Raw genomic sequence first — 24682 nt, 5'->3', positions numbered from 1 at the left:
AATGTCTGACAGTGAAGTCTAGAATTAAAGTACAGTAAACGGTTTCCTTGCAAAATTTAAATTCTTGGATACGTGACATACTGGTATTCAAAATTCCTGCAGAATTCTACAGAACTTGACTTGATGGGACATAATGTGAAAACTAAAATTTAAGGATTTCAAGAGAGTTCTATAATTATTTAAATGTCCTGTCCTCATTCTAAATCATGTTGGCATGTTTCCATAACGAGTCAAAACTCCATCGTACATGTATGTACCTGGTACTGCTTTTATCTCAACTTTGGACTTTGAAACATCTGTCAAGGCAACAAATTAAAGCTCAATATTAAACATTGTAGAAGGATAATAAATCAGCCATTACCCTGATCATTGCCAAGCCAAGGATAAATGAGAGACGTTGCAACCTTCATTTGGTAACATTTTTCAACGATTTCTCACACGAAACGGGTACGACATTGCATATTAAACATACAATCGCATACACCAAGGAGGACACTTGAAATGTTGACCCTGTGCGATAAAGAAGTATAATGTTTACATTTCTATCGACAGTATCTTGTAACCTTAATCTTTGTTGACTGATAAGATTGACTTTAAGAATGTGATCTTTTAGACTGCACATCGTCTAAATCAGCTGATGAATCACAATTACTATACATTCAATACATGTAAAGTTGTAATAATATATAATAATATGTATATATCTTTAGCCTATGTCTACAGAAGAATAGTGACAATGAAGTGAAAGAGGGGGAGAGACATACAGGCAAAGATACAGAGAGAAAGAGAGAGAGATATACAAAGAGAGAGAGAGAGAGAGAGAGAGAGAGAGAGAGAGCGAGACAGATAGCAATATGGTCAGGAGTTTTGGAGTAAAGTCCACTCAATCAAGACTTACAAAAGAGACGATTCATGTTTGCATTGGGGTGATAACTCATATGAAGGGTTATCAAAAGGATAACATTGCATAAAAATAAAATTATGCCATAAAGAAAGGGTAGGGGAAAGTCAGGAATTCAAAAGGCCCATTCACATATGCTGCAGTAACCGTGATGTTTTTTGTTAAATGAGTGACAAGTGGGGATGAGAACAAAAAAGTAGCTTTGCAGCAAAAAGGTTCTATATAAAACATACTCAATTATCAATGAGTTACAAGATATAAAAACAAGAAGTGCAGTATGCTTTTACCCCCCCCCCCCCCAATCCCCTGCAGTAAACTGATGCAAACCACAGCATATGTGACTGAAGTTTTAATGACAGAGAGGTGAAGGCAAACGTTAATATGAACCATCAATCTCAAATTCATGCTACTTGTTTACATGTATATTCTGTTGAGAAATAAAACGGCAATAAATACTGAAGATAAACATTATATTATAGCATTGTCTGACATCCACGCATGCACTGATTTTTAGACCTTTACTAATGTACTAAATGATCTAACCGGGAGACCTACAGGATATCCTACACTCCCGTATAGATGATGATGATGATGATATTGTCATGTACATCTACATGTATTAAATATGTTGACTTAATGAATGGATGAAGAGAGAGGTAAAGACAATACGAACCATCAATCTCCTGCAGCCGTTGAACTGTCCGAGGGCAAAGGTCACATAGGCAAACATGAAGATATAACTGAGTGCGATGGTAAGGACATCAGACTGACTCTCCCTGTTAATCTCGTCTTCAACTGACCGCTGTATAAAGAAATGAATGAATGAGGCAATAACAATCAATCCATGTAAATTGAATTCAAAGACTATTCTAGTAGTGGAGAAGTGGTAGAGGAACTGCTACGGCTCATATTCACATAGGCATTGTTTTGATGATATGTACTGTATGATTTAATTGTTTCGATATGGCAACCTGCGTATTAGCATGTAAGGAATCTCTACCTCCTTCCAATTTGTATGGAAATTGAAATATTGCATATATATTCATTTGACAATTTTAGCTCTCAAAATGTGGACTTGTTAGGACACTACTCAAAATGGTACCGAGAAAATCTCATCGACTACAACCCTCCTAATTCCCCCCCCCCCCCCGAAAAAAAATACACAAAATACGTTACAAGCCTAGTTTTAATTCATTTACAAACATTTTCAAAAACCCATGATTCATCATTTCTCTGGCTAACATTTTGAGAGATGAATTTCATCAAGCTCTTCTAAATATAAGTTGTAATGTTTATATTTGATTTGTATCCCCTTTGTTATTATTTTTATATGATATATTTCTGTGCCTGCTGTTTTACAAGCCTTGTGCTTTTTTTGTTGTTGAAGGTATCCTTACATCTATCATGTTGCCAATTTGTGTATTCACGACCTGTTATATGTGTTTTTCACTGTTTGATGATAAATCAATTGAATACCTACAGTACTTGAATACAAAAAAAAATCATATCACATATGTCTACATAAAACATCTTCACAAATCACATTGCAAAAATCCTACCTCTACCATGATAACAATTTGTGTATTCAAGACTGTTATATATTACCAATTTGTGTATTCAAGACTGTTATATATTACCAATTTGTGTATTCAAGACTGTTATATGTGCTTTTCACTGTTGGATGATAAATAAGTTGAATAAGTGTACTGTACTTGAATACTAAAAAAGATAATATCACATAGGTCTAAATAAAACGTCTTCACAAAATCACAATGCAAACAATCCTACCTCTGCTTGGAACGCAACGGTGAAATTGGGGTTGCTGTAATTCTTGAGCAAGTCAATGTAAGCTTTCTCCCAAGCCATGGCCTTCTCCAGCTTTGGATCTCCAGTGATGTAGTTAACCACAGGGAAGGTAATCACCAAGACGTTGGCCATGTTAAACTCATCGCCTGTAAAGAAAAGTAAAGTAGGAATATATTAGATACAAATTTGTATTATTTGATAATAGGTGGAAATACATTTTGTTGCTTTTAAAAAAATTCTGTACCACCATATCCTGTATAATATTTTTGTAATTCTATAATTTATATATATTATGTATGTATATTTATGTATATGTTTTGAAAAAAATTGCAAAGTCGAAAGTAATATTGAATAAAGATGATTCTATCATAGAAAAAAATATAGAAATGGAATTCTGTATTTTTCAGAAAATATCAATTGACAAGGTTTAAAGATTTATATTGTATTTTATCGAGCATAGATGCATATCTAGCTGAGCCTCCAACAGAAAAGGAACAATACATATTAGGATACTTGTGCACTGTCCATAATTATGATTCCCAACTCCACCCTCCTCAATTACAATCATTTAATTAAAATAATAATGAAACAAATGCATCAGCACACAAAAGCATTCACTGAAAAAAACATGTTGATATACATAAACATACATGTATAAATATTCTTTGTAGAAATATTGGATCTAGTAAAAACATGCTTTATATTTTTAGGAGGGAGGAACATTTTTATTAGTTCATGCATTTTTAGTTTATACCAGTTTTATATCATGGTCCTTATTAAGGAAGAATAACAGGAATTTTTAAACCTAATTTTAAATAGAAAGTCTGCAACTATTTCAACTTCAAGAGCAAAACATTGAATATCCAGTGTTTAAAAAAACAAATTACACAGTTCAACTTGACTATCAAAGGATACCTGAATGTTATAAACAAAGAGACATGCAAACAAACAATGTGAATTAGGTGTCAAACTCTTTGATAATGATCGTCATGATCATGAGCGAGGCATACCGTAGAGTACATTCGGCAACATTAGGCCTAAAAAAAAGAAGATGTGGTATTGCCCTTTAGGTGCCAAAACATGGGTCTGTCGGTCAGAAATCTTTTAAAAAAAAATTCACTCCCTATTTGGGCTGGTACTTCTCAGTTTTGAATGCTTAAAAAAAAAAATTCTTCTAAAAAAACGTTTTTTTTAAATTAAAGCCGACCGTAGATTTCTAGATTTTTGGGTCGGTCGCAAAGGACAATACAACATTATTTAAAGGCCTTACGAAGGAGTTAAACTTACCTTCATATCCTCCCAGAGCTGTCCAAGGAAAGACTGGACCACCATAGGTACCCATACAAGGCATATGCAATGCAGTGGTATCATTCAGGGTTGCTGGGCTCCTACATACATCAGAATATAAAACAAATTACAACAGAATTATATTACGGTTTGAATTTAAACAAACACAAATTCATGTCCTTGTATATACATGCATGCATATTCTGTTGGGGAATAAAACAGTAATAAATACTGAATACAAACATTATATTATAGCACAACATTATATTATAGCATTAACTGACATCCACGCATACACTGATTTATAGACCTTTACTAATGTACCAAGTGATCAGACCGGGAGACGTAGAGGATATCCTACACTCCCGTATAGATGATGATGATGATGATGATGATGATATTGTCATATACAAACACTGTACATGTACATTAAATACGTTGTCTTAATGAAATATGGAAGAAGAGATTGGGATACACGTTCATCAGGTAAGATGATCTGTAAGTCATTATACTGTACATGTAGGCTTGCTTTCAAACTATTCATTCAGAAGCGTACATACACGTACTACATGTACATTTATAATGTACATCATAAAGAGAGATCATATTATGCCGTACACAAGTTTTCAAATGGCTGGTTCATTAACAGATACTACTGCAACTCGCACACAATGACCTTACAAAATTTGTATTATTAAAATCATACACGTTATTTAAACAGGATTTGGATCGTTCATAAAATAGACCTTGCAGGAGCCAATCTAAGGAATAACAAATAAGAATATTGCACAATTCTTATATTGAGTAGTTGTTACAGGAGCTGGAAAAAACATAGTCTGCATCTATCATTATAGCATGTTGATCATTACACAGTACAATTCAAAATGGAAATTGTTTTAGAAACTGGAGGTATCTACATGCATAGAAGAGAGAAAGGCCAATTGTTAGATCCCTTAAAGGGATAGTTGAGTTCTGTCTTCAGACCGCAAATGCCTTCAAAGAGCATGGTTATTGCTCTTATTCTTATCTATGACATTTCTGGTGCCCTTTTAGAACCTAAAATTGCTATGAAGGTAATTTTAGACCCCAAATTTAAAATGTGTGAAATTTAGCCAATACGATCATACCCATTCAGCTCCACTTTAACAAAAATACGGTGACCGTTAATTATTTAATTAAAAATAACAATACATGGGCGTAATATAACCAACACAAAAATGCCAACATCGGCATTGGCTGAAATACAATGTCAAAGGCGCTATTTCGTTTTTTCAACGGCTTTTTTAAATTATCTAATATTTGTGGTGGTACACAAGTACATGTATTAGAAATCGTTATATTTATGGATATTTCAGCCGTCTCTGAACCGATTTAGATAAAACAAAGATGATTTTGTCATTTAAATTGTATGTTCTTTCAAATTTGACACTCAGTTTTTCATTATCTCACCAAAAAAATTATTTTGTGTAGCGCCCTCTGCAACAGAACTCAACTATCCCTTTAATACAGTAACCTTGTACAAGGATACTGTTGAATTTGTCAATTACATGTAATTCTGAACATTGCAAAGTATGACCAAGAATAATTCAAGAATATTCTAAGATCTGAAGAAAGATTGAATTGTTTGATAGTTACCCAGCACAAGACAAGAGATGCTCATGAAAATCTGCAGCTATGAAGAACTGGGAAGGATCCATTATAACTCTGTCCAACTTTTCATGACTATTCTGGAAGTAGTTCAGTACACTCTCAATGGTGCAGTGAGTGTTCTGCGGTGCAAGAGGGGCGTAGCAAATGTCGTGAAGCGTCACAAAGCTGTCGTTACCAAAGGGCACCTTCAGATTGACCACAGCATCTTGAAGATCAAGAGCCTTGGCATTTAAAAGAAAATGATAGTTAATAAATGAAATTTGCATTTTCCTGAGAAAACATTGATAGTTAATTAATGAAATTTGCATTTTCCTGAGAAAACAATTTGTAGAAGAATTATTATCCTCACTTTAGTCAAGCTTCTGTAAAAATGTTCTCAAGCATTTAAGGAATTTCTTCATACCAGGTACACATTTTTACACCTGGGTTGTGAGTGGCAAGTGTATAATTTTTTCTATTTGTAGAAGAATCATTTTCCACTTTAGTCAAGCTTCCGTAAAAATGTTCTCAAGCATTCAAGGAATTTCTTCATACCAGGTACACATTTCTACACCTGGGTTGTGAGTGGCAAGTGTAGATTTTTTCCCAAAAAACTAGGAAATGAATCTTATACCATACTTGCATCGACAGACTGTCTCTTTGGCATGTAATGTATGGATACAAATCAATACAGGAATACAAATTATAATGAAGAAGTACCAAACATAATGGTGAAAAAGGTCAACAGGAAAGGGGAGGGGGAGGCTAGGAGGGTTATTTTTTTCCTCATAGCTGTGGATTCTCACCTGGTGCAGAAGATCGATGGATAGAATGCCACCATAGGTGGTTGTGGCCTCGCTCGGATACTGTCGAGTGACATTGTAGGGTTTGCGTTCAGGTGCAGTCAATATGATCTGCTCTGTACGGAAGAAGGGACCAAAGTGCTCATCAAAGTAGGCCTTCTCAAGACGAGACTCGCTGGTAGGGGGTGACCATAACTCCACAGGATCCGTAGTAACCTATCCAAATCAAGATATCAATAAAGCATCAATTAATTTTCTTCAACTTTTATAATCAAACATCCAACTACACTATTGATTTAGCCAAAGCCCTAACATTTAATGGTTTATGCTTAGTATTAATAGTTAATTAGTTTCATTGATCATTAACAACCAGCAGGCACGTCTACAGCATACCTTTTTTTAGAAATGCAACCATTTGGATACAACTGAACTTTAATATATATATATATATATCATGGGCATTTTTCATAGACTCCAGCCTAACTTACAGTATGCGGGCTTAGTATTTATTTAGTTAGAGGTTTGAGATCATACACATGTTGAAATATTAGTAGCAACCAACTCTCTAAGTGTAGGTTCATGGTAACAACAGTAAAAACATACTAACACTGGATAGATCCTCAATTGAGTATCCTTACCTTCAATCTGACCATCCCTGCAGTCATTGCTGTGACAACCATGACGCCAAGGACCAGAACAATATGTGGATGGCCCGCTACAAGAGTACCCAGTTTCCTGAAGCACAGTTCCAGCAGTTTCTGGAAAGCCATTCCGCAGGATGCCTTGCAACCGACCTCATCCTCAGAGATCTCCTTCCTGTTGGCACCATTCACAGAGTTCACCGCTGTAGAGGTCTCATCGCAACAATCGCCAGTGTTCTCACCTCCCTTCTTGCAGCACATATTGCAGCACATACAGATGAAGTTGAGAAGAATAAAGACTATAAGGAAGACTACATAGGCAGCAGAGAAGATAACTATGTAACCATCGATGCCAAAGACGAGGAACTGAGGAGGGGGAGGGGGCAGTGGGGGTAAGGGTGGGCAACTACTGGGGCAGTCCTGACAGCTGCAGGGTTGGGTGTTGTTGTTTGGTGCTTCGTTGCATGCATACACCCTGGTGTCCATAGGTTCCATAGGTGCAGGTGCGCCACCAAGTTTAAAATTAATCTGGAAAGGTGTCTGTTCGTTGTTCTTGTCCCCCATGAAGTCCAACCAGCGCTGGGCGGTGCAGTGGGCCGCTCCGTAAGAGCCACAGTACAATGAAAGGACCTTCGTGTTGCTACTGGGGAAGTTGACATTGATGCAAGAGTTGAACATCGCTTGAGCAGTTTCATTCAGGATGAAGTAGTCAACCTCAGTGATGCTCTTTTGGCCAGCTTCTTTGTCCTGCACTGTGTTTTCCGGTGGTGGCGTTGGAGGTGAGTAAGGTGTGGTCTTTGAGGCATTGACGTACATACTCTGGTCCGGACTGCATGTTAAAAAGCAGTAAATGTCGACCAAGTTCTTGTAGCAGGATGGACACCTACTCATTGTCTCTCTGGGAATGTTCATGTTATAGTTGAATGTATCGAGCTGTGACGCAGAACAGCAAGTCTTTGTTTCACTCTCGTTGGCTGCCACCATCTCTGGACATAGGGTCTTCAGGGTGTCGAGACCTTTTGTATCAAGAACTTTTGCAGGTTTGTTGTAAAGGCAGTTTAAGGATTTGTGGGTCACGGCATCTGTGCCACATTGGTCATACCACATGCAGTAGCCTTCTTTGTGAATGTATGCAGCAACCTATTGGAATATAATAAAAAGATAATTGAGTAACATATCATTAATATACTTCAAGCTTTGTAAATACACCCTATATTTTTGTTTGAAGTTATGTATACAAAGAGGTACATGTACAATTGTACATAAGCATTGCATGATTTACTGGCCCATCAAGGCAAATGGTAAACTTGTTTTTTCTTTGAACCCTGCTGAATCATTGTATGTACATGTATGCCGCACATGTCAGGGATGCCAGTTAGAATTGATCAGAGGGCCTGAAAATCACCTAGAATGAGCTATTTTGTACACAAAAAGCCAAAACTATGGTCTGAAAATAACTTGCCAGGGCCTGATTTCAGGCTATTGCCTGAAAACAGGCATCCCTGACATAGACTACATAATTTATGCTGGTATTGGAGTACTAGGGTGTGAAAAAGTGAAAAACTTTTGTGTGCAAATACACAGTACATGTACTTGTATGGAATGAACATTTGTACATTTTAATCAAGATTATAATAGGCCTGTCCTCATCAGCTCTAGATTGCCAAATATCTTGCTATTTGAACTATCCCAATCGCAAACTACCCAGTTAATTTGCGTATTCATTAGCCCAAAGTTGCAATTAGCGGGATAATCATCCCAAGATATCTTGGGCTACAGTAGTTAGCAAAATATCCCACTATTTGTCTGGTGTGCCTTCACCAGCCCGAAGACTTGCACTATGCGCTGAGCAAAATATCTTGAGCTCGAGCTTGAGCTTGAGCTGATGAAGATGCGATTTGTACCTTTGGGATTATTCCCTAAATCAGATATACATGTAGCAGGCTATTTGGCAATCTCGAGCTGATGAAAACAGGCCTTACATGTATGAGAACAAAACTTTATTCAGTCAAGGTTCAAGTTCCTGAATGATCAAGCACATTGTTTGCTCTCATTCACTTTTTTTAATGTTGTATGGAACACTGAACAACTTGCCAATTTTCTCTTCTCATGATGCAACTGCAAGTAATACATACAGTATGTTTCCCAAAACATTTAATGTCCTATGGTTTCCAGGCATATTTCACAACTGAAGAATAGGTCTACGAATACAGACATACTACTGTAATTCTGTAATGCTTTTCGTCTTTCACTTGTGAGAATACATGTACACAAGAGTGAACAGAAACCCAAGATCATACAATTTAAATAATATTTTTGCAATATACCGTAATGAGCATGAGACGTAAAGCGTTTATTAGTATGTCTTTTACTCATTGCTATCAATTAGCTGATTTTCTTTTGCTGACAATCATATTTTTTTTCTTCTAAATTTCAAAGCTTCATGTACATGTACTGTAAATGTATAGAGTTAGGCATAATTTGCATTCCCATGAAAGGGGCTATGAAGTAAATGATTCTAATATAATTTGAGTACCGGTATTAAGAGCATCATAAATGTTAGGCATACATGTAGCATGTACATGTATGGATTAAAATATATGCCTAATTCTAGACTTACATGTAAATACCCCTTTTTGATAACTATAAAGCATTTAATCTGTCTTGTTGAACTGAAGGTACTCATACAAGTGCAATGGGTTACTGCAATGCATATTGGGAATATATCAAATCATAATGAGGTATTTTTAGTAAACAAGATTGATAAACTTTGCCATCGCAGGCCTTAAATTAATCGACGGCCATCGACGGCCAGGCCGTCGATGCCCCTATGACTGGCCGCGGTGCCCTCCCAAAAAAAGATAAATTCACGGCCAAAAAGGCCGTGCCCTTTTTTTCAAACTGGCCGACGTGCCTTTTTTCCAACTGGACGTGCCCTTTTTTTTTTAAATTTGCGCACATAAAACCACCAATTGCGCTTAAAACTAGACGGCAAGGCGCAAGTGTTTTCCGTGAAAATGCGCCCATAAATTATTAGAACAGAAAAAATACACGAATCACGAACAGTTTGCCGCCCACGAGCTCTCTTCTAGCTTCGTATTTAGTGCTTTAATAAGGCGCAAGTGCCGTGAAAATGCGCCCTTTGTTATTATATAGGCAATGCGCTAGCGCACGTACGTTCATGCGATCGCATGATATGCATATGGTGCATGTTGTTGACGCACGCACGTACGTACAAATCAAAGGCCAGGATCAAGAAAACAAATCGTCAAATGGAGAAATAAACAAGCATTCAAATAGTCATTAGAGATCTGTCGAGGTTTGTTTGTAGGTCTAGTTTATTATTTTATCTCAAATAGAATTTAGAATTATCTTATTAATAAGTTAAGAACACCTACGATGTTCTCGATCGTAATTACTCTCATTTTGCCACCAGCCGACCTCGCTTCAAAAAGCTACCCCGCCAGCCTCCCAAGACGAACGTTTCGAGTCCCGGTAAAATTACGCGCTGCGAGTCTCCGAGGGTGCATCGGTTTCGCTGGCAAACTTCCAGCCCGACAGCTTCCCACCAAAAGTGGCGAGAGTGTGTGTGCGAGGAACGATTTTGGTTTCGTGAATGCACGTTACGCAACTGAGCTGAGCGTGTCACTTTCAGCTGTCGAATGTCTATAAGGACATTTTTACATCTTATTTCATTAGTTAGGCCTATCTAGACCTTTCTATACAACAGTTAAAAAGATAATTTCTTCAAATTTGCTCCTACTACCGAGAGAGTGGCGGAAGGTTTGTGTGTGAGGTGCGATTTTGATTTGGGATACCCGGCCCGGTAAACTTGCCAAGTCCTTCTGACTTTCGATGTTTGTGAAATTGACAATTTATTTATTCATTTGCTCATCAATATTTTTAGTTACTTTAGAATACTGTTTAATGTGCAAGTTTAATGTTCTTAATCAATCTTTCCTGTTCATATTGTTAAGATTAAAAAGTTATTAAATTGATCGTTCGATCTATTCACATTATGAAATTAACAACTCTCTTTGAACTTATGATTAGATAAGGGGCCTAGACTATCTGTTTTTGGAAAATTGCCCCTTGCTCTGGTAAATTCCTATGGCAAAGGGCGACTTAAAAAAAAAATTGCCCCTTGCTCCTGGCTGCTAAATCTAAGGCTTGCGGGCCGCCGCCTTGTTTGTATGTACCGTAGACCTCTATACATTCTGTGAAGAAGCTGGTGCTAAAAGTCATGGGAAATTGATCCCACACAAGTTTCATAAAATACACATGACATCTAACAAAAGTAGAATCAATTTTTTTGGCCTCATACTCGATGCCCTTTTTGTAAAATATTTTGGCCTCGATGCCCTTTTTGTAAAAATATTTTGGCCTTGGTGCCCTTAAAAATATGAGGTACTCGAGGCCAAACTGGCCTTGCCCTAAAAATGACGAAATTTAAGGCCTGCCATCGTCTAGACACGGCAGAATCTAGCATCAACACGCTCCAGAAGCAATACACAGATCTGGAAAATGGTATGAGCCATTTTGAAACCAAAATATAGAAAATGAAATGTGAGGTTAACAAAATGGCTGAAGAGACGGCCATTGTTGAGATCAAGGGACAGATTATTGACCTACAGGTACACTGTAGTTAATCACAAGAAATGTGATCTTGCACAATGTGCCAGAAGGCGTTGAAGGAGACACGGTCGACTGCACAGCACCCGTTCATACTTTTCTCCGAGAGGCCATGGGAATCCCCAACTCCATGGAAATCGAGCTGCCATGGGAATCCCTAACTCCATGGAAATCAAGCGTCCTCACCGAACCCCAATGAGAGTGATGTCATCACAACCAGCGGCGGCAGACAACATCCGCAGTGCAAATGCCATGGCCCAAAGGCCAACAAAAGAACAAGCCAAGACCGAATCACATTTTAAAAACAAAATTGCTTTTGCGATCGGGAAGTGGTCCTACGTGTAGGTTCAGCTAAAAAGAAACTTGAGATGCAGGGACGACGTTTGTTCATCTCTGACGATGTGCACAGATCAAGTACACATGCTTATCATCAAGAGCTAATGAAAAAGCTCAGGTACTTGAGAGAGAAAGGCCATCCGGCGTTCATAACTTCATACTATGGTTTATACCCAGATAACTTTCTTTCTGCAACTTTCTTTTTTGATTGAACCGAACAGTGCCAAGATTGAGGAGACTTTCATTTTTTCCTTTGAATTATGTCAAAATATTGGCTTATTGCCCTCATATGTGTGTGGTTCAGTTTAATGGTGCCTGTATTATTCTTATTTCACTTCAAGATTTCCTGTATATTTGTGCCAAATATGCATTTGTGAAAATTACATCACACATACATGTACTGTACATGTACCCTGGAGATGAGATACCGGTAGTCAGTACACAGGTTTGTATGTAAATTTGCTTCTGGGTCATGTGCAAATGTAACAGTACACCATCAAGTTCCCAGTTCATTTTAACAAGTAATATGAGAAACTTTTTTGGGGGTTCCCTCTGATATTTCCACAGACAGAGCCCCCCCCCCCCCCCTCCAAAATGACTTGTACCATATTCTGCCTTTCTACTGGGGAACTTTTCTTTCTTACTTCTCTTTCCTACATTGCACTGTTTGTACATATACAGTGTATATGTACATGCATGCAGCAAATGTGGACAGCTTTATAATCTTTACTACTTTTTAATAGATTTCACACCCTAATTCAACTTCCATCTGAACAAATAAATACCAGGTAATTAAGAACTCCATATCGAATTCTAATACAATATTTCCATGTCCTGCAACGACTACATCAACATGTGGTACACCTGTATCTACATGTACATGTACATTGTACATACCGGTACCGGTAATGCATGTATGCATAAATGCAGATAAAGATCATTTCCTAGGGGACATTTGCAGAGTCACTTAAATGTTAGCCCATCTGAATTTGTGTACATGACTAAACAGCTACGGTAGATAATTTTGGTAAAAATAAAAATAAAAATCAGCATTTGTGTTCATATAATGGATATGTATTGAATTTGTATGTCTTTTCCTTATGATAGTCAGACTACAATGTAATTTGTATAACAGTACCGGTATTAAATACATGTGTTAGATTTGTCTAAAATTCTTGTTGGTCTACTCATTGTTTATCACATGACGATCTCTTCCTTTACCTTCTCGGACAACTTCCTCCCAACAATGAACCCCCCCCCCCCCCCATGCATGCATTGATTTGACAGACTATTGTTTCTAAACAGCTCCATTTCAAGGTTAAAAATCCAGTCACGCAATGTACATGTAAATGACAACTGCAGTAGAATGAATTTAGGTTGTGTGTGAGTGTCATGAGGTCTCCAATGTTTGCATTATATCCAGTCGAATGGTCATTTGCATTTTAAACTCGGAAATCTTGATACAGTGTAAAACTCCATAAATATGTTAACCCTATCATAGTAAAAGTATTAATTTTCTGAAAGGAAATTAGACAAGGGACCTAAATATGCATTAAAAATGTCATACAGATGCAAAATAAAGAGGTCACACGGACTTGAATGAGGAAATTTGCAAATATACAACATGTAGATATATATATATATTGTTCCAAACTTCCCACCTACATGTACATGTATTTTGTGGTCCCCTTATGGCAATAATAATTTAAGTTTCTTGCAGAGCACATTCAGACCTTTACTACAATGTAACATTTTCTAGGGTTTATTATTGTATGAAAACAAAACATCAGCTAAACTTTGGAGGGAAAATAATTGTTTATAATAAGATACATACATGTACAGGTGTACAGTACATGTACATGTTTGTAATAAATGTAACTTTGTTGTCAACTCTGGTTATAAATTATTAAAGAAAGTAAAGACAGTATAACACCTTTAATTTGGTATCAAATTTGTAGTCATATTAAGTTAAACCAAACAATTATTTATTCATTTTATTTTGTTCAGAAATTTACTATAAAATGTTATTAACCTAATGACTTGTACAGGCAGTCCTGGTAGTTCTGGATCATACAACAGTAAAGTACAGAGAGAACATAATAGAAATACAATACATGTACACTACCGTATTTGCCGGCGATAAGGCCAAACCCCCAATTTTGACATTAAAAAAAAAAAAAAAAAAAAAAAAAAAAAAAAAACTTTTGTCGAAGACGGGATTTAATCTCTTGCCTACAAATGTTGAAAAGACTAAAATCCCCGCCTTAGACCGCTCGGCCATCCCGCACTGATACTGTTCCTTGCAGTTTTCTCTGAGGTATACATTGCGTCTTTCTCGTCTCGCTATAAAAAGTTTTGTACCTTGCGAAGTCCTCTCCTTTTGCTCTAGATCTAGATCTAGATCTATACAGAAAATGTTATAAACTTTCATTTTTCCAGAGTTATTGATGACGGAGTAGATTTGTTTCATACAGAAGAGATCTTCCCCCTCTACGACACAACCAAGGCCAGGGCGAAGCATTCATAAAGGCCACACTGTTACCAAGCTCCCTCAATTATGTGATGAACTGAATATTTTTCTAATAGATAATGTAAACCATATGATCGTATCTCATCTCTTTCCTCTCAATAATTATTAATTTGCCTGCTTATAGACTAGTTATAGACGGATCAGGGTTGGGCGGTAAATACCGGTAAATACCATCCAGTAAATAAGATGCGCGTCCGGTACATATGTAAAAACCAGGAAATATGATTTCAATTCTCTATTTATTAATAATTTTACTTGTTTTTAGCCTCATAACTGAAAATATTGTTCTGACATAATTAGCAGCACATAGTAGGAACACACAAACAGAATTATAAAATCCTCACTGCATACAAAATTGTAAACACCCAAACAAATGGCATTTTGTGCATATATGCTAATTAATAGGTATTCATGAATATGGTAATTAGCAACTGGGAACCAAAACCTTCATACAAGTTACTTTTATTGTAAAGTTTAAGATATTTGAATAAAGTCAGTGAAAATTTGAACAAAATCGGGCAAGGAATAAGGAAGTTAAAGCTTTTTGAAATGACTAGTCACTAGAGGGCGATATTCAATTTGATGACATCATTTAGGTATGTTACAATGTGTGTGCTTTCGCCATGAAGGTTTTTGCCATGGGGCTGGTATGCACTATTGGAGACCAATTTGGAAAGCCTACGTAACTAAATGTGATCTTTTGATGGGTTGATTAGATTTTTGTTTCATGATTTCTATTGGATGAGAAGAATGACATTGTTATCTTTCATTTCATACTAAACTTTTTATGATTTATGTTTTTGGCAGTTTGTTTTGCTGCACTGTTTCACAAGAGCTGTGTTTAGTGCCATTCTGTACCATGATCCCACCTACAGGATTTGAAAAAAAGTATCTCTAGAGGATGATTGGTTAACATGTGAATTTGTTTTTGGTGAAATTTCAGCAAAATCTATCGATGAGAAATATGTTTTTTTGGATGAGGAATGTGAAAATGTCATGCAAAAATGACGGCCTGATTAGCGGTTTTCGTGTATTTACATACATTTTGGGCGATTTTATGTAATGAAATAGAATCTTTCGGTCACATTCGAGATCACAACTTTTGGTTTAAAAACAAAGGAAATCAAAGCAATTAAATACATGATTTCCGGGCGTTTAAAATTGGCATAACTTTCTTATTACTGGGGCTATTACGATGCATGAGGCATCAAATAAAAGGTCTTATCAAGCTCTGTCTAATGGCATAAAGCAAGAGCTTGAATTCTGAGATTTAAATTTTTTGTAACATCCCTACATCATTTGTGGACAACTCTCTAGATCTAGATCTAGACTCTACTCTCTAGATCTAGAAATCTAGGCCTAGAGGTCTATGCCTTTTTTTGTACATCAAATTTCATGTTTTTCTTTCTTTCTTGTGATTGAGATAATAGAATGCAAAATGATATTCTACTTCACATGTTATGAAATCTGATCAAGAACACAAATAAATAGGAAAAAAACGAAAGACAAGTTCATTTGGCAATGACACCCCGAGCAAATGGGCTCCGGCGTGCGCTCTGGTGTTGTGCCCGAGTCTTGCCGGTGGAGCTTACCTGTACGTTGCTGGTGATGCCCAAGCAGAAAATGCTGAACACGGTTATCGCAACCGCGGGAGAAAATGCCCTCAGACTCATCGTCCCAATCTGATTGTTTCACACATATAAGATTGATCACCGGAATAGACTTCTAACTTCTATTATCGGGGAGTAATGTACTTTTTCAGCTAAAATAACTTGATTCAGAATTCGTGAAATAACGCTCGGCTAGCTCGGTCCACTACTACTACCGGTACGTGTACTGTGTGAGTATTTGTATATCAATAATGATCGCGTGACACATTTGCTTATCGATAATTTTAATACGTTGCTGATTAAGAGTTTTTATTCTTCAAAACTATGAAATTAAATCTCATAGTTACCTATATTAAATATTATTATATCATGATTATATTTTTTATTTTGTTTTAAAGTCATTTTTTAAATTTTAATACATCAATTTTTGGATTAATATAGACGACTATATAGACGGCAACAATAAGAAACCTATGATGTAAAAACTATATGACCATATATAGAAAAGACCTCGCCCACTTTTTTATCACATGATTAAATCTCCAATGCATGACTAATATCAGATAATTCAATCATTCTGTCTAGCTTCGCCTGATCGGCCTTAGTCACTCTCGTAAATTGTGAGTTATCCTGTAGCTATACAATGTTTATAATAGCTGAAGATTGAAATATGACAATTAATTATGTAATTGCATTGCATTGGCGACTGTCTTTCCCGGGTAAGGTGTAAGTGTAACGTGTATAGTCGTAGGAAGCTGGTCGGGTGAAAAGAAAACCAGCGCCAAGCGACAGTCCGCGGCATGCGGCAGCTCCTCTGCGCCGCCCCGCTGTCGCATGGCCGCATTGCCCCTGCCTCATCTCCTGCGGCGAGCGCTAGTGAGCCATTGCATGCCTTGGACCTGCTCTGTTTGAACTACTACTTACTAGATCTACTAGACCTATATTACTGATTCTTTTTAAATCACATGGTACGTGTGGGTTTTCCTGTAGTTTTGATGGGCTGGCACTCTGTCTCGGGGCCAAATGTATGATTGATTGTGAGTTTGTGACTGCAATGTGTGAGATCCTGTGAACATGCAATTGTCCTCAATTTTATGTCATGGATAAAGAATGGAATGAATGAATAATGAATAGAAGTCAGGAGATTGCTGCTTGTATTTTAATAACTGATCATCTATTCTAGGATGATACAATTGTTCTAAGCATATTTACAATTTTGCTATAGTGTTCCTTCAATAATCAATTAAATTTTGTAATCAGTTTTGCATTTTGTCACCATGTATTTTGAGTGAACCTTAAACGAACTTAAGGTTTTTCATTCAGGTTCATCATCATTAGTATTTTGAGTGAACCATGTACCTTAAGCGGAGGCAAATTGAAATGAAGACTTGGACAACTGCTGCAGGCAAGCGAGCTGTATGGAGAACAGCTGTAAAGTGAAAATGAAGGCGGTCATTGTCGCTTCGCGACAGACAGCTACTACTATTTTGAGTTAAACATTAATTGAATTATCAAAAAGACAAAATCAAACAAAATTTCAATTCTAGCAGCACTGCAAAAAGATCAATGACACTGATTACCACAAATTATAGAGTTGTTACCCATTTGATTAAACTGAATGTAGACCCCTATTATTTAAATTAATGACAATGACCATATCTGGTATTTTAATTAATTAATTTATCAATAAATCAGACTTGACATATGACAGATCATATGGCATAATGAAGATGAAGGCTATAAAAGATGAGGGATGGAGAAAGAAGTAAGAGGGCAACTGGCTAGTGTGTGGATCTAGGGTAGGGGTCGTTTCATGAAACCAACTTCTTGACAGTCATATATTTTAATCCAATCTTCTAAGATGTTCTGATAGATACTGTATGTCATACAGATATCCTTTTCTTTCTCTCTAGAATGACTGCCTGTGGATCAGACACAAAGTAGGAAACATTAGGAAGAACAAAGACAGATGAAACCATGAACAGTGGAAGTGTCCAGAAAGCCCGGCAGAAAATGGCCCAGTTTCCAGCTGCCTTTGCTGAATGTACCCCACAGGTGAGCATATTGTGACGGACTCGGTTCGCCACCTTGGCTTGACACGGAATATTTGTCAGGATGCCCCGTGTCGGCCAGGCGCTCTCCGTCCGTTTGGACAAAGTATATGCCCGTAGCTTGATGGCTGGAGTTCTTTCACTGCTCACGTCACAGGGCGTATTAACAATCATGCATCCTTCGACTGCAATCGGTCACCCCAATCGTTGTGCACAGCAACAGTCAATTGAACATCCTTCGAGCAATCAATCAATCAATCACCATGCTTTGTCAACTCCTGTCACTGATTCTCGATCTCAATGTCTAACTACGGTTTCACTGTTCTAAGAAATCAGACCAATCATGAGTTGCATGTTGAATTCTTTTAATGCGAACCAACCAACATTCAGGGTTAACTCGTTCAACAAGTACAGGTGTGGACTAAAAGTAAGACTTCAAGTAAAGACCAAGGCCAGCGCCAACTATAAGTAGGCCAGCCTCGGTGAGGCTGGCCTGTATCGGATAGAGTGCAGTGGAAAGTCCTAATTACACAATCCTGATCATCCTAAAAATTTCCCTATACATGTACATAACCGTATAAAAGAACAATTATGTCCTCGTTAGTAAAACAACACTTCAACACAACATTTCTACTAATCCCATACAATCTTCACATATAATCTTCAGTATAACCCCTTATTCCTGATTAGATCACTACTATACAAGTAATATCCCTAAAAGAAACATGATAATTGCACCAACATGATTGTTATAGGTAATTTATGCTCATTTTCCTTCAGTTTGGTAATTGCTAAATCAACGATGCACCATATTGCTATAGTGCATGCTCGTACAACAGAAAATGCTTAACCTTCGTCCAATACTAAAACACTGATTTGTTACAATATTCTTTTATTTCACCTGAACTAAATATTCTGAACTATGTGTCTACAGTTTGTATCAAGTGTTCAGCTCCAGCTTCAGGAGGTACATGTAGGTTTTTACATTTAAACAAAAAATGGAAGTTGTCAAATGTCATCAAAAGTCATTAGCAGACCTACAGTTCATGTACAGTATAGATTCAAGCAAGAATATCAGTCTGATAGAATTTCATAGAAATCACCTCTTTTTATTATTCTATTTATATTTCTACTCCTGTTTTTGTAATACTGTAGGCAAGTACCAGTTGACAAGTACTGATACAACCATATTAATTTGCTTTGTTGGGCACTGTTTTTGATCAAATTTGTATTAGTCGGGTGCTAGCTAGCAGAGGCTTTTCTCCAGGACTTCAAAATTGTGTGTCAAAACTGAAAAGTAGGGTGCCGCGAAAGGGACATCCATTAGAAGATGTTGATTTAAACATAAATAGAACAGGGTATCTTCCATGCCTCTCTGCAATACCTCTGCTAAAGGCTTGTTCAGATATGATGCAGTAAACCGTTGGGGGAAAACACGCTGCAGTTTACATTTAACATATTCATATTTTAATTTAATTTTGTCTTCCTTTTTCTTTCTTTTTCTGTTTATCTATACAGGCACTTGCATATGGTCGGTGCGTATCTAGCAAGGACCACGTAGGCAGAAATGATTGTGGCAAAGAGTTTCAAACCTACAAGGAGTGCCTTCAAAAAGCAGTAAGATGGGATTTCTAGTAAATTGATAAACATTGTTTCTTCAAACTGTGAACGAGTGAATGATCGTTGCCAATTTGAGGAGGGAAAATTGATTATTTGGAATATAAGAAAACTCAGAACTGCTATTGGTTTAAGAAGATATTGAATATAAATGGTGTTTGTAATCGATCAGTCATTTTATGGGATATAGTCCCATACGAATCAGGAACTTCTAAGTTTGGAAGGCCTGCATATTATACTCTGGGCAATCCTTCTCCATCCCCTCCCAGTTTGCCTATCCCTGCTCCTCACAAGTCACATAACCAAACTGTGCTAGACAGTAGAGGTGTTGTGGTCGAGTGGATACGTCGCCGGACTGTCGATCACAAGGTCCGCAGTTCGAGTCCCGCCGCTGCACTAATGTCCTTTGGCAAGACATTGATCTACATTTGCCACACTCCACCCAGGTGAAGTAAATAGGTACCTGGTAGGAATTTAGTCCTTGAAACGCAGCACGCGTAACAACTGCACTGCTAAAGCCAGGGTAATTATGCTGCATTATTGTAGAGCGCTTAGAGACTTCTAACAAAGTAAGTGTTAGGCGCTACATATAAGCACTGTAATTATCATTATTATTATTAGACGAATTGTGACCTGAGGAAGATGTATATATATAGTAAACCTTTAATTGAATTATTTATATGCCTATCATCAGTTAGGAGTCAGAAGAGTGTTAAAACAGCGATAACACCCCTTTGGCTCTGAACAGAACCCCCCCCCCCCCCCAGTTTTCATATGGCTTTCTGGGGAATGTATGCATGGAGTAAACCTTTGATTGAATTATATTGCTTATCATCTGTTTGGAACTAGAAGGGCGTTACAACAGAGTTAAAACCCTTTTGGCTCTGAGCCGAAGATTCATATTCATTTAACGATCATTGAATATAGAAGGATCGCATTGTGCAGCTTGAATGTATGAAATTAAAAAACTATATCTGTCTCTTTGTTTTTCACCTTCAGATGAGCAAGATAAAGAAATGAATGCTTTGGGTGTAAAGAGGAAAGAAGATGAAGTATCAGCTCTGCAATGTCATCAAGGATGCATGGTGGTGTGCTGCTGATACTCTGCCTTCTTAAGCTTTGAAGTTGCTGTGATGCCATCTAAAGTTATCAGAATATCGAAGCCTTCTCCAGACAGACAAAGATTGTGAAGGCGCATCAACCAACGGCCGTCTTCAGACTCTTCACCGACACACCTAGCTGTACTGAGATCAACGAGGAGCAGCTGAGAGAGTGGTGACCACAACCCTGTCTTATAAAGAGTTGATATCAATTTACAACTACAGGTATGTACATATGAGATAGATCGTGATTGCAGCCTTGCGATTGATTGGAGGACTTGTGATTGATTTGGATCAATCATAACTCTTTATAAGACGGGCTCAGATATTTTCTCCAGCAAAAATTGCTCAGGCTCCAGACTGATAAAGCGTTGTGAAGGTGCATCAACATAAAGCAGTCTTCACCAACATACCTAGCTGTACTGTAGTCGACGAGGGACAGGTGAGAAGGTGGTGACCAGATATTTGTTCTTGCAAAAATTGCTCACAATTCGGACTGATACGGAATTATAGAGATGCATCAACCAACAAGAAGCTTCACCAACATACCTACACTGTGTAGCTATACTGTGATCAATGAGGACCAGCTGAGAGGGTGCTGATCTTACATCTGCTCTTGACAAAAAAAAAATTGCTTTAGGCTTTATGTCGCCAAAGATATAGGGTTGAGTTTGCATTTGGATTTCCTGATAGGTTTACGTTAAGGATTGTTTTAATGTTTGTCCAAGGGTTGAAGTTTGGAATTGGCTTGGTTCAGGAAATGGTCCACGGAGCTCTTGTCCTTGTGGCCCCTACCTACCTTATGATGACTGGACTGCTTTTCGGGAGAAAATACAAGATAAGATTAAAAATTGAGATATTGTGAGCCTTCTAGTCAGCCAAATGGTCTAATCAGACTTTCAGATCATGATTGACTTTTTTTTTCTCAAGGTGGGAGACAAAAAATGCCTTGGTGCTACTGTACACGTACCTCTTCAAGGTAATTGTATCCAATTTCTAATATCAGGGAGAATTGCATATCAGATTTGTTTTTCTTCAAACAAAGTCTGATTAATATCCAGATATGTGTTCCTTATTCAAAGCAAGTCTGTGAGATGAAAATAATGGCTAATAAAAAAGAAAGAGCAGTTTTTCACAAACATTTGATTCCATGAATCCATACTGTATAGTCAAAGTTAACCATGATATTTTGAAAAACAGCACAAGTAAAAAGAATTGCATGGCTTCACAATACCGTACATGTATATTGTATAATGTACATTGTATGCGAGAGGAATCCTTCCTCTGATATCAAGGGGAATCAAAAGAATTTACCCATTTTCAAGAAATAGCATGTGGTGATTTCTGTGTGGTTCCAACGAGAAAGAGAGAGAGAGGGGGAGAGAGAATAGAAGAGAGAGAGAGTGGGAAATACCGTAGAGAGAGAGAGAGAGATAGAAGGGAGAGAGGGAGAGGGGAAGGGAGCAAGAAAAAGCGTGTGGGGGGGGGGGGGGGAGATGGGTGTAGAATACATGTCAAAGAAAAAGTATGGGACAAAGAGGGGATAGAGAGAGGGAGGCAGTGAGGGAGAGAGAGAGAGATGGACAGATGGATGATTATTTTACTCCAATTTTCATGAGCAGGTATCAGTACTGGTTCCCCTCATCAGTAGAGGGCAGCAGAGAAGAAGAAAGTTGCATAATGGTTGAGTAGACGACATGATGCAATTTTTTTTTTATTGATGTCTTTCTTTCTTGCTTTCTTTCTTTCTTCTTTTTTTCTCCTTTATTTCTTTCTTGTTATATTTCTTTTGTTTTCTACAAAAATGAAACTTGACAATGTGCTACTGATAAATCTTTAGGTCTGATTAAATTGAATAGGTACAGATTTTTTTTTGCTATCCCCCTTTAGAAACTATGCATTAACCACAAGTAAAATTTGTTTTATTTTTTTATTCAAGACAAATCAATTTTTACACATACAATGCAGTGAAGTATCTCCATGCATTTTTGTTTGGGAAAGATTTTAGTCAACAAAATAGATATTAACTGAACTCTTGAATAAAAGTACACATACTTTGTAACATGAGCTTTTAATTCATCTTACTTTATGTCTTTGTCTAATAGCATAGATAATTAGATATCACAATACATATTTATTTTATGTTCCCTTCCAACAAAATCTTATTTATTCTTATTCTTATTTTCTAATTTACCTTCTTCACTTTCCCCATGACCTTTATTCCTTCAACTCCTCTCCTTCCTTTCAATCAGTCATCTCTCTCTCTCTCTCTCTCTGTTGATTCCTTCCTCACTCTCTCTTAGTATCTCTCCATTTCTTTCTTTCTCTCCCCCCCCCCCCCCGACTTTTCTCTTTTCTTATTCAATTCATCCATCTTAAACTGAGCAGTATATTATACATCTTGGATGAGAATTCTCTGTGGTTACAAAACATGGCTAGTGCCAAAACTTTATTCTGCCGCAACATGAAGATTGCTTGAACAAATACACTTATTTCAAAAGAATAACTGAAGGCTTAATCCATTTCTTTATCAGGTATAAGCACATTGTGCAGGTATATGCGACACATTAGTAATACATTGTTCATTAATATACTCTATTATATTCCCACATATACATTACATGTATCCATCCTGTCATCACTTAAAATGATGTAACAAAGAATTAATATCATAAATCAAACAATTTTGGGTTATTCTATAGCGATAATTGTCTCTGTAGCAGTGTGTTGTCGAGGTTTCACCTGTCAAAACAGTTCAATCTATATTAGCTTAAAATACTAGAATTGACAGGTAAACTGGATTAACTGCTCGTGCAATATGTATTAATGTTGACAGTATATATGGTGGTTCAAGGTGAACATGTGAAACAATACATTTCAAAGTGATCAGGCTCGTTATGTAGTAAGAACTGTATAACCCGTCATAAGACCCAAAAATAAAATAAAACAAAGGTGAAAACCAATGAAAAACGATACTGACCATACTCTCTGTAAGTTTTAGTGTATAAATAATAAATTATTACTTAAAAGAAACAATCACATTAATATCAGAATTTAGTACTAATCTTACAAATAACATAAAAATACTGCTAAAGGTGCAAAGATACCAGTGTAAATCCAAACCCTAGAAATACAAACCTCGACCATACCATGGAGTAAACTTTAAAGCCCCACTGCACTACTTATAGCTACTTGTGCCCTCTATATAGCAAACAATGCCTAATCAGTGACCAGCGGTCACCCATGGTCCCCTTTTTCTTATGTTCATCGAGAGATGATTTGATGAGATAACCACCTATCAGTGACCATGCAGGGAGGTCTAATCCCTCCTGGCCAAACTAGTGCAGAGGGGCTTTAAGTGAAATTGTGTTTTTAGCACAACATTACTCCTCATGACTGGAGAATGCTAACCATATCTATGCAAAGGCTACAGCCAATGAGACCAACAGCCCAAGAGAACTTCAGCAAATTAGAACAGCCGAAGAGACCAACCACATCAATCTTATTTCAAGAGACCGACCGGTTGGTTTTGCTGGCCTCCTGACAAAGGTTCAAGGGACCGACATTACCGGTCTCGTGGGCTGTCCAAAAAAGAATCTAGTTCTAAACTGAGGACATGTGATGTGGTTCCTGTATTCAAAGGATGCTGATGCATAAAAATATCCTAAAGTGAAAGACAAACAAAGTACAATGTATAACAACCTAACAACTGAAAATAAATATCAATGATTTCTTTTTT

General features: G+C 37.2%; 1 protein-coding gene and 1 long non-coding RNA gene across 3 annotated transcripts in view; one reads left to right on the top strand and one right to left on the bottom strand.

Moving 5' to 3' along the window:
- LOC579887 (NPC intracellular cholesterol transporter 1) overlaps positions 1 to 16422 on the bottom strand; it is a 34987-nt gene extending 18565 nt beyond the window's left edge. Inside the window, exons 1-7 of one of the 2 annotated variants that reach the window (XR_004062121.1) lie at positions 16158 to 16422; positions 7065 to 8207; positions 6430 to 6642; positions 5630 to 5865; positions 3995 to 4095; positions 2690 to 2853; positions 1575 to 1703 (exon numbers count right to left, since the gene is read on the bottom strand). Coding sequence is in view for 1 of the 2 variants with exons in the window: in XM_774943.5 (XP_780036.2) it covers positions 1575 to 1703; positions 2690 to 2853; positions 3995 to 4095; positions 5630 to 5865; positions 6430 to 6642; positions 7065 to 8207; positions 16158 to 16238 (2067 nt within the window). In the remaining variant the exon portion in view is untranslated. The remainder of the gene's footprint in view (positions 1 to 1574; positions 1704 to 2689; positions 2854 to 3994; positions 4096 to 5629; positions 5866 to 6429; positions 6643 to 7064; positions 8208 to 16157) is intronic. The other variant, XM_774943.5, reaches the window with a different exon arrangement.
- A 261-nt stretch (positions 16423 to 16683) lies between these two features.
- LOC100893247 lies at positions 16684 to 22082 on the top strand. The gene is made up of 4 exons (XR_143694.3): positions 16684 to 16795; positions 18089 to 18230; positions 19745 to 19843; positions 20843 to 22082. It is a non-coding gene; the product is annotated as an uncharacterized LOC100893247 (long non-coding RNA).
- Positions 22083 to 24682: the final 2600 nt, after the last annotated feature.

This window comes from Strongylocentrotus purpuratus, unplaced genomic scaffold (genome assembly GCF_000002235.5).
Source record: "Strongylocentrotus purpuratus isolate Spur 01 unplaced genomic scaffold, Spur_5.0 spur5_scaffold_7, whole genome shotgun sequence".
NCBI classification, from domain to species: domain Eukaryota; kingdom Metazoa; phylum Echinodermata; class Echinoidea; order Camarodonta; family Strongylocentrotidae; genus Strongylocentrotus; species Strongylocentrotus purpuratus.
This window is presented reverse-complemented; position numbering and strand designations above follow the sequence as displayed.